This window comes from Rattus norvegicus, chromosome 1, assembly GCF_036323735.1.
Source record: "Rattus norvegicus strain BN/NHsdMcwi chromosome 1, GRCr8, whole genome shotgun sequence".
NCBI classification, from domain to species: Eukaryota; Metazoa; Chordata; class Mammalia; order Rodentia; family Muridae; genus Rattus; species Rattus norvegicus.
Genome location: NC_086019.1, coordinates 92,596,733 through 92,606,650, shown reverse-complemented (window position 1 = coordinate 92,606,650; position 9,918 = coordinate 92,596,733). Strand labels below are relative to the sequence as shown.

Below are 9,918 nucleotides of genomic sequence, written 5' to 3'. Positions count from 1 at the left end.
GCGCACGTGCGTAGCAGCCACCAATGGAACGTGCACCATGTGACCGGATGAAACTTTCCAGGCACCCCCCACCACCACCACACAAAGTTGATCAAGGACGCATGCGTCTTGAGGCCACTGAGCAATCAGCACCAGACAGGGAAGACAGATTAGTCTTTTAATAGAAAAATCCCCTGCAAAAAGTCAAAAGCCACATGTGCAACAGTAGCAACAACACACATTTCTTCAATCCAGACAGTCGAGTTTCAGTTCTTCGCCTTGGGAGGTGGCCTGTGAGGAAATCAGAGTGGGTCGAGTTGTAACCAATTTTAGCTTCTCAGGCCCTGGAAGCTCTGGCCCAAAGTAAGGGAGAGGTCTATTCTGGTACTTACCTGTACACACCTACAACCACAGCGTGGTCTCGTTCATAAGGCTCTAGTGTCAACTGCTCCTGAGGCTTCATGTTCTCTTGCTGCATCTTTTTCACTTCAGATGCAAACACAGCTTCTGCTGAGGCTGTGGAGTCAATGCAGTTGGCCTAGAGAGGAGAAAAGACTTTAAGCTAAAAGCATGTCTTTGTTACAGATTTGGAGATGCAGACTTAGCCAATTTCCTACATTAAAGACATTTTAGGGTTGGGGATTTAGCTCAGTGGTAGAGTGCTTGCCTAGCAAGCGCAAGGCCCTGGGTTCGGTCCCCAGCTCCGGAAAAAAAAAAAAAAGACATTTTAATTTAGCTCAGACTGGAAACAGGTTGTTTCCCTTATCTAAGGCAGTGGTTAAAGTCAGGAACACTCTTCCATATTCCGGTAACAGCTGAAGGCCAGCTGGCAGCAATAGAACAAATGTAGCAATAGGCTCTGAAGATGGTGAGGATGCCTGAGAGTTTTCTATATTTTAAACAAATGTTTTGAGAACCATACCTGCTGCAGTTAGTATTATTCTACCCCATAGTCTGTTCCAAATGCCTAACACTTATAGATCTTCAACCACAGAGAAGACTAATAGACCAAGTCAAACAGGCTTCAGCTAAGTAACTTGCTCAGCCAGGACAGATCAAGCATCCACAACGTTCGCTGTTGCTACTCAACCTGACACTGCAAGATCCATACCTTAATGGAAATCACAAAGTGTCCTCCATTCCGCAGGAAGGTGTGGGCATTCAGGGCCACAATTCGGGTTTGGTCTGGCTGGGCCACATCGGCAAAGATGACATCCACCATTGCTAAGGAAAAATGGGACAGCGGTTAAAAACAGAAGTCTGCAGAAACTTTTCCAGAGCCTCCCAACAGGGCCTTGTGCTGTTTCACCACCAGGTTCCTGGGACTCCTCTGCCTCCAGTCTTACTCCCAGCCACTCCCTCCAAAGCACCCCAAAGGTGGAACCAGAACCTAAGTCACTTCACTCATCCGCTCCTCTTATAAGCCAACAGTTGCCACCTACTCTGTGGCCAGCCCTGGGCTGGGTGTGGGGGACACACAGAGAGATCCGGACCCTGCCTTCGAGATCCTCCCAGGTCTGGGGGGGTGGGATGGGAGGGGAGGGGAAGGGAGAGATGGTTCATCAGAAAGACAAGTAAATGTGAGTTGAGCAGTTAAAGACAAGATGTGGGAAGGGCTGTCAAATGACAAGGACCAGAGGACGGGCTGGGTGCACTGAGAAAATGCACAGGTTAAAAAACAAAACAAAAACAAAAAACCAAACCAAAACAAAAAAACCCAAACCAAACCCCATAAAAACCAAAGAAGCACAATGGAAAGGTAATGGTTTAAGGTAGCGTGACTCAAAACAAAAAATGTGATGGAGTAAAAACATCCTTTAAGTGTTTGGAAAAGCAGGCAACAAGTATCGGGTATCTCTAGGGGAACTCACAAGGCCCTCCACTTTTATACTAGACTTTCGAGGTGTTTTTAAAAAAGCCATTGAGTTATACTTGCTGTGACCAGGACTGGAATCTCATCAAATAATGGCTTTAAAACACAAGCCAGGGCAGTGTAAAAAAAAGGCCTCGAGTGTTAGAGCGTAGCAGAACTGACCCTGACACAATCTTCACACTGTTGCAGTGAAGAGGCTGCTCTAACTCTAACTCCACCTAATTCAGGCTCCATAGGCATCCCCTGAGAAACATGCAGTGGCTTATCCTACCCTCTGTGGACCACCCCCAGGGCCCTCACCAATAAGCATGCGGTATTTGTGTGGGTGCCGAGCATCTTCAATTACAGGAATAATGTTGGTCCTCTTCTTGGCCAAGTTGATGAGGTCACGGCCAGAGCGGTGGGAGAACTCAACTGCGTAGACCAGACCATCCTAAAATTGACCCAGCATCGATGAGCACACACTGGTACTCCAGTAGTCGTCAACACTGACTGGGCTTGAGTGCCACTTGTAGCAGGTTCTCAGACCCTCAATCAAAACCCCTGCTTTGAAATTACTGCCACTATGAGAAGTCATGAGCCATGTTATTCCCAAGCAACCAAGTTTTAAGATCCTAATAATCTGACCCGTGAGGACAGGCTCCCAACACAGGGTAAAAATCTAGGCATCCAGGATAGATAGAGATGAAGGAACAGAGCTCATAGCATTTGTAACGGAGCAGCACTTACAGGAAATATGAAGCCACACACTGCCAATGCCTATCCAAGTCTGAGTGTTGTTGCTGTTTGGTTTTAGAAGAGGCTAGGGTTACAAGGCTAGTGCTTTCACTAATTAAACACTTTATAATTCAGTCAAGCAGCGAGAAGCTGTCAAGTGAGACTCCCAAGTACTAGGTGCTCTCTGCACTGGGATCCTGTACTGCCAGAGAACATACGTCCATTAGCAGAAACCAAAGCTGGGATGTAACTCAGTGTCAGCATACCTGCCTAGCATTTCAAGAAGCCCTAGGTCCAACACCCAATAGTTGAGTGGGTCTGGGGTTGGGTCAGGGGGACATGAATGCCTTGCTTCTGTGTGTGGAAGCCAGAGGATGATGTTAGGTACCACTCCTTCAGGAACTCTAACCATCCTTTTTTTTTCCTTTTTCTTTTTTTTGAAACCCTGTTTTTCCTTTTTCTGTGTAATCCTGGCTGTTCTGGAACTCACTGTGTAGATCAGGCTGGCATTGAACTCAAGAGATCTATTGCCTCTGCCTCTCCAGTGCTGAGACTAAAGGCTAGACCCATCATGTTTTTGAGACAAGGTCTCTCACCGGTGCTGACGGCTCGGCAGGCCAGAGACCACTGGCCTGTTGCTGCATTCTCATGCTGTTCCTATGAGGGTATACTGCCACACTGGTTTTGTTTTTCAAAATGGATTCTGGGTATCAAAATCAGGTACTCATGACAGTGTGGCAAGCACTTTAATGATTGAATCTCCCCTTTTAGCCCTTGGACATAACTTTTTCAACCAAAATAGTCTGGTATCTATATTCCCAGCTCTGGGTTACTTTAATTGACTACACTCTCTGGTTCACAATTACAAGCAGGAGTGGTACTGAAAGAACTCTGCTTCAAGCTGTCCCTCTCACAGAATGAGGGATGAGCCTGGCTTAGGTTCCTCCATCCCCATAACCTGCCCACTCACCGGGCCAACAATGTCAGACACGTGGGAGACGGTGGTGCCTGAGGCTGCCCCAAGGTAGAGCACCTTGGCCCCCGGCTTGATGTGGATCTGGTCTACGCCACCCAGGATTGCTGCGGCCAGCTTGGAGCGGAAGGGGTTCCAGGCTCGGTACTCAATTTTGTCATCTCCTTCCTGAGCCAGGAGAGATGGGGACAGAATCAGTGTTGGATTCTTGTGCAGGGCATCATTCCCTGTAACCCTAGGGCCCTCAAAAGAAAGTGCATTCTAATCACTATGTAAGAACAAAATGCAGATGTACAGCAGGGACCAGGAGAGAAGCCATTCTGCCCTCCCATGGAGACTCGGGGAGGGAATAACATACAGTAAACACGGAAGTGAAAGACAGAACTAAGCACTAGGCACTATGTCCTGTCCTAGCACCAGTTTCAGGTGCTGGACAACAGTGAGTAGAACACATATTCTGCCCTAAGAGGTAAGTACTCTCTGAACTAAGTCACTGAATTAAGTACAAACCGGCACAGGTGACAGGCTATACAGACTAAGCCAGGAGAGGATTTGAAATCAGAACAGAGCAAGGAAAGTGTGAAAAGGGAAACAGACCAGGAAAGGCTGGGGACACTTTTGAGCCACCCACACCACCCCGGGAAGAACACTGCAGACACAGAGTGGGAGATGAACAAGGCAGCCTAGGGATGGCCATAGAGACAAGGACATGGGAGAGCTAGGTTGTGGCAGTGAGGACGGCTCAGACAAGGAGGGCGATGTAAGAGCCTCATCAGAAGGAGCAGGCAGTGTGTGACCAGAGGCAGAGGACAAGGAAACAGTTTAGTATGGAGCTAGAAGACAAGGCCAGGGAATTGGGAGGGGGAGCTGGGATCTGCAGCAGCTCTGAAGCTACAGCCTGCCTGGTCCTCTGTAGGACACAATAGCAAAAAGACTAGACTGTAAGCAATGTTATCAGCTGGGCCTGTACTCTGGACAGGGGTCCGGAACTCACGGAGATAGAGACTCTCTTCTCTCCATACACAGATTCTCCAGGAACCAGATTCTTTGTGACAAGGGCATCCTCCTTTCCGCGACAGATAAAGACTCCTTCATGCCGATGGGGCTCCACCATCACATTCTTCCCTGACTGGTTTCCTCTCTTGCCTCCCCGGCCACCACCTCGACCCCGGCCGCCCCCAGACTGGAAGCCTCCACCTGTAAGAGAGAGCTGCAGTAGGAGAGGGAGGCCCCCACGTCTTCCCTTCCTATGTCCTTTGAGAACCTGCTCTAGCCCCCCATGTCTACCTCGCTCACCTCGTCCACCTCCACCTCCTCGTCCCCTGAAGCCACCGCCTCCTCCACCTCGACCTCGACCTCCACCGCCAAAGCCTCCTCGTCCACCGCCAAAACCTCCTCTCCCTCCTCGGCCTCCTCCTCTACCACCTCTGTCACCAAAGCCGCCTCTGCCACCAAAGCCGCCCCCACGGGGGCTGAAACCTGTAACAGACGGAAACAGGGGTCAGGGCAACGGAGCATAAGAAGTTAAAGGACCCTTACCCGTCAGGTCCACAAACGTTAGACGTTGGCAAAGCATAGGGCTCGGGGCTCAGGGTGATGTCTACCATAGCCGGAACACAGTAATCAACAATGACAGTGATCATCAGTCCTACAGCACAGAGGGGTAAACGTGAACCTCCCAGAAGGGAAGAAACAAATCCCAGAAAACTAAACCCAATCAGAGTTTTCTTGAAATATGGTATCAGGTATCCCAGGCTGGCTGTGAAGTCCCCACACAGATCCTGATTCTTCTGTCCCCACCTCCCAAGTACTGTATTACAGGCCTGCATCCCCGCGTCCAGCACCATACCCCTCTTATGAGATGCACCAGCAAGAGGCCACTAAAGGCAGAACATGCTGCAGACTATCTAACCAGGGATGGGCAGAATGCAGATACTCTGGTTTTCTTGGTGGGACAGCTTCACACAACTCATTTTATCCCTCGTATAGGAGCCCCACATGTACATGCTTGATAGCAACAGGATCTGTGATGCCCTCACAGTATCTTCAAGACCTCTCGATAAAAGGGCACCCCCCCTCAGTCTGATGCTAGGTCCTGCTAAATCCATCCCTCCCAGCATAGGGGGGAAATTAACAAAATCCCCAAATTGCCCCTTTAAGGATGAGCAATGGTCTAGATGGGTGGGCTAGATAGAGCACACCAGCATGTCAGCTTGGGCTTAACCCCAGGGGTAGCAGCAGCCTATGCCTGTGACTCTAACACTCGGAGAGGTGGAGGCAGGAGACCACAGTGGGCCTCATGGTGAGACCTTTCTTCAAAAGGAGAACAGCTGGGCTGGGGATGAAGGGCAGCAGTGGAGTGCTCCAGGGCTTGCCCCTTTGCCCCCAGCCAGAGAGCAGCAAGCAGTGCATGGGACTGGGTGATATTTAGCTTTTCTGTGATGGAGGTGGAGCACAGAGTTTATCTGAAAACACAGCTTGAAGATTAGGGGTGGTTCAAAATGATCTCACTTGATTTAAACTGTAAAAACCTGCTCGAGTTTTTGTCTCAGCCCTGTGACTATACCCCATTGACAGCTTCAAACAATTTTTGTTGTTTTTGAAACTTTTATTATCTCTTTTAAAAAAACTTTATGAACATTAGTGTTTTGCCTGCATGTTTATCTGTATGAAGATGTCAAAGAGTTAGAGACAGTGGTGAGCTGCTATGTGGGATGCTGGGAATTGGCCAAGTCTTCTGGAAGAGCAGCCAGTGCGTTTAACCTTCAGCTTCCTTTTGTTGTTTTGAGTCAAGGTCTCACTATGTATCCCTAACTAATCTGGAGCTCTATGTATACCAGGCTGGCTTCAAACTCATGAGATACACTTGTCTCTCCTGGATGCTGAGATTCAAGGAATGTGCCACCTTAACAGTATTCCTGACTGTATTTGGGGGTGCGGGGCTTTGTTCTTTTTACTTTTTGTTTGCTTGTTCTTTGTCCTTTCTAACACACTTCACTTGAGGGGCTGGGCACTGTAGCTCTAATACCCAGGCCCTGAGTTCAACTCCCCAGAATTCAAAACAAACAAAAACCCCTGCAACTTTGTATCTACTTCTAACTTCAGTTTTTAAGTTAAAACAGTTTCCTCTTCAAAACTCAGACACCTCCAAGCCTCATTTCTACCCTCTCCACCTCACCATCCACAATAAAATCGGAATTCTTTTCTGACCATGAATCCCTGAGGGCATTTTTTTCTTTTTGAGTTCCCTGCAGGACCATAATGTATAGCCCAAATCGAGAGCCATTATGCCAAGGACCTGTCCCCACCTGCAAACAATGGGCTTTGAGATCTCACATGAGCTGCTCTCTCTCCAGCTCCTGCCAACAGGGGCATGGCGCCTTTGCCTGCTGCACTTTGTCTGAGTAAGTGGTACAGGCTCAGCCCACTCGCCCCTTGTCATATTGCGTTTAACACTGTCACTCTCACTGCCACCCACAAGTTCCAAATGCACAATGCTTTGTAATTATTCTGGGTACAGCACCCTAGCACAATCGAATGCTGACATTGACAAATCAGTCAGCAAATGTCTGATGATGACTTTGAGACAGAGCTACACTATTTGAGGGAGGATGAATCTGAATCTCTGATCTTTCTACATCTTGAGTGCAGAAAAAATGGATGTTTGCCACCATGCCTATTCCTATGTGGCAAGCACTTTACCAACTGAACCACATCCTCAGCCCTGCCAATTCAGGCCCTGGATTCTGCCTCACAGAGAAACCCCCTGTTTTCACTCAGAAGAGAATGGTGTCCTGTAGCTCATACAGGAGGATGGCCACGCCACTGTTACTCAAGACCTTTTAAAGTAGCAAAGGGGCATGGGAATGTTAGAAAAATCAAGTAACTGTATACACGAGTACCTAGGAGAGGAGCCACTAGCCAGGGCTATGAGACTCAATCAGGCCTGTTGGAACAGAACCTGGCAAACTGTTGGTATCCTCACGGGGACTGGTGGACAGCACGGTCAACTCAGTCACATAATGCTCAAGATATATCAGAATCCATTTCTAGCCCTGAGGTTTTTAGGAAAATGAACCACAAGGACTCACTACTCAGCCACTCTTTTTTTTTTTTTTTCCGGAGCTGGGGACCGAACCCAGGGCCTTGCGCTTGCTAGGCAAGCGCTCTACCACTGAGCTAAATCCCCAACCCCACTCAGCCAGACTCTTATGTCCACACACAGTCTGCTGTTTTAAAATCTGCTTCCCTCTAGAAGTCTTCTCGAAGGGTGGGGTATCACATGCCTGCATTTCTGCCGCTGGAGAAGCTGTGTCGGAGGCCAGCCTAGGCTATCACAACAAGACGCCATTTCAACACACAAACATAAAAATAAAGGACCCTGTTGAGAAATGTCCACCATACACTGTAGCACACCTCTGTTTAAAAGTCTCCCCCAAATCTGCTTCTGTCACCGAAGATTTGACTGCTGGAAATCTCTACAACCCTCATTCTATCATTTGACAAAGAAAGGTTGAGGGGGAAATCACGGATCACAGGATGCCAGTAGAACATACAGACTAGCAATCCACCCACACTACTTCACCAGACTTCCAGAACAGAGCCCCAGATACTCAACAGTTTGGGAGGGAGAGATGGGTCACCATCCCCTGCAGTGATTTACTCTCATCAGTGCACACAAGACAAAAACCTGCAGTAGTGAAAACTGATCCTAGATAAACGGTGAAAAGCTCATTTTATCACTAATGTAGCACAGACTGGAGTTAAACTCATAAACTGCCTCGGCTTCCCGACTGCTAGGATTGACAAGCAGTGCTGTTGCAGCCCAGAGTAACATATCACCAAGAAAACCACGTATCCATGAAGAATTCAAGAGAGAAACTAGAACTTTCTATTGTCAAAGCCAGAACTCTCGCCATCATCCACCACGCAGTGGACTTATCAGAAAAACGCGGGAAATTAATACATGTGTCAGGCCAGGCGTGGTGGCGCAAGCCTTTGATCCCAGTACTCTGGAGACAGGCTGGCGGGTCCCGGCCAGCAAGTCACGTGGCAAGACACTCTCAAAAAACAAACCAAAACCAACCCCTCTCACTTCCAATCACCTACCCTGCTTAAGGCCGGGTAGTAAAGTTTCTCTCACTACAGAGAAGGAACTTCCAGGTTCCCAGATCCTTTAATCCTAGAGGCCTCGGGCCCCGCCCATCCCGGAAGCGCGGTGAGCGCCAGCCGTGCCTGTGAGCGTCACACTCCACAGAGCGGGAGGTCCTCATGCACCTGGGGGAAGCTGGGCTGGGGATCAAGATATCGGTAATGCGGAGTGACAGTGGGTGACGGCGGCAACAGGAAAGGCTTGGGGTGGAGCCTTTCCATCTGCGACCCAAGTCGGATGCCCAAAACCACGGTCGGGAATCCAAGTCCAAGCTCTGGGTCAGGGTCTGGAGGGCCGTACCGGCCCGTCTGAAGCGGCAAGCCGGTAGGCCGGTCGGTGAGTCGAGCTCCCGGCCACATCCCTCCCGGGCCCGAGCAGCCGCGGTCCCCGCCCGCCCGCCGGCCCGCCTAGAGCCCTTGACTCCTGCCCGCACCCGGGCCTTTACCTGGCTTCATTACTGCGTGCTGGTGGCGCGACTCAGACAACCAGCGGCGTGCCGGACTCCACGAGTCTCAGGCTTTCACACGTGGAAAAAAGCGCCTGCGCGCGGCGACGTACGGCCCGTGACGGAAGCGCGTAGCCACGCCCCTTACAGGCGCCTCCCCTCTCCCGGAAGTCGGAGTCAACGCCTTGGGCGGGAATTCTGGAAGCTCTGTCTTGTCTGTTCGCTCCTTGCTTTTCCACAGAGTGGCAAATTTTATCACAATGCGCTGCGACTTTTCCTCTCACTTGTGCCAGCACTCTAGGAACCAGGGGTTATACTCAAACTGAGTTTTTAAAAAAGATTTATTATTTTTCAAAGACTTTAAAAATTTTTATTTTATCCTTAGAAACGCATGCTCGTCTGTGAACCAACGTATATGCAGTGGAAGTCAGGAGAGAGCGTCAGGTCCCCTGGAACTGGAGTTACAGGCGATTGTAAGCCGCCAAATGGGTGCTGGGACCCGAACCTGGGTCTTCAGCTAGAGCAGTACGTTCTCTTCAGAGCTGAGCTATCTCTCCAGCACAGCCTTATTTTTCTGTTTGCTGTTGTTGATGTTTGTATTTTGTGACAGGGTTTTTGCAGTGGTGCCCAGGCTGGCGTGGAACTGGGAATCTCTTATGGTCTCCAGGCTACACATCGTTTTTCTTTTTCTTTTTTTCTTCCCATTCCGCTCAAAAACTCCCTTGCACCAAAGAACAGGCGTCTCACTACTTCTGCTCCTTTCCCCCTGGTCTCTTACT

General features: G+C 49.4%; 1 protein-coding gene across 1 annotated transcript; it reads right to left on the bottom strand.

The window, feature by feature from the left end:
• Nucleotides 1-143: 143 nt before the first annotated feature.
• On the bottom strand, nt 144-9,244 carry Fbl (fibrillarin). The gene is made up of 8 exons (NM_001025643.1): nt 9,140-9,244; nt 4,839-5,021; nt 4,537-4,739; nt 3,540-3,710; nt 2,153-2,285; nt 1,091-1,203; nt 372-517; nt 144-270 (listed from the first exon to the last, which is right to left on the bottom strand). The coding sequence occupies exons 1-8, from the start codon at nt 9,147-9,149 to the stop codon at nt 246-248; spliced, it is 984 nt and encodes a 327-aa protein (NP_001020814.1). The 5' UTR covers nt 9,150-9,244; the 3' UTR covers nt 144-245.
• Between the last annotated feature and the right edge of the window lie 674 nt (nt 9,245-9,918).

Coding starts and splice junctions, on each gene's coding strand:
- Fbl (NM_001025643.1), bottom strand. Junction 4,740..4,838: donor AGGAGGTGGAGGTGGACGAG/GTGAGCGAGGTA, acceptor TCTCTCTTACAG/GTGGAGGCTTCCAGTCTGGG. Junction 518..1,090: donor ACTTTGTGATTTCCATTAAG/GTATGGATCTTG, acceptor TCTCCTCTCTAG/GCCAACTGCATTGACTCCAC.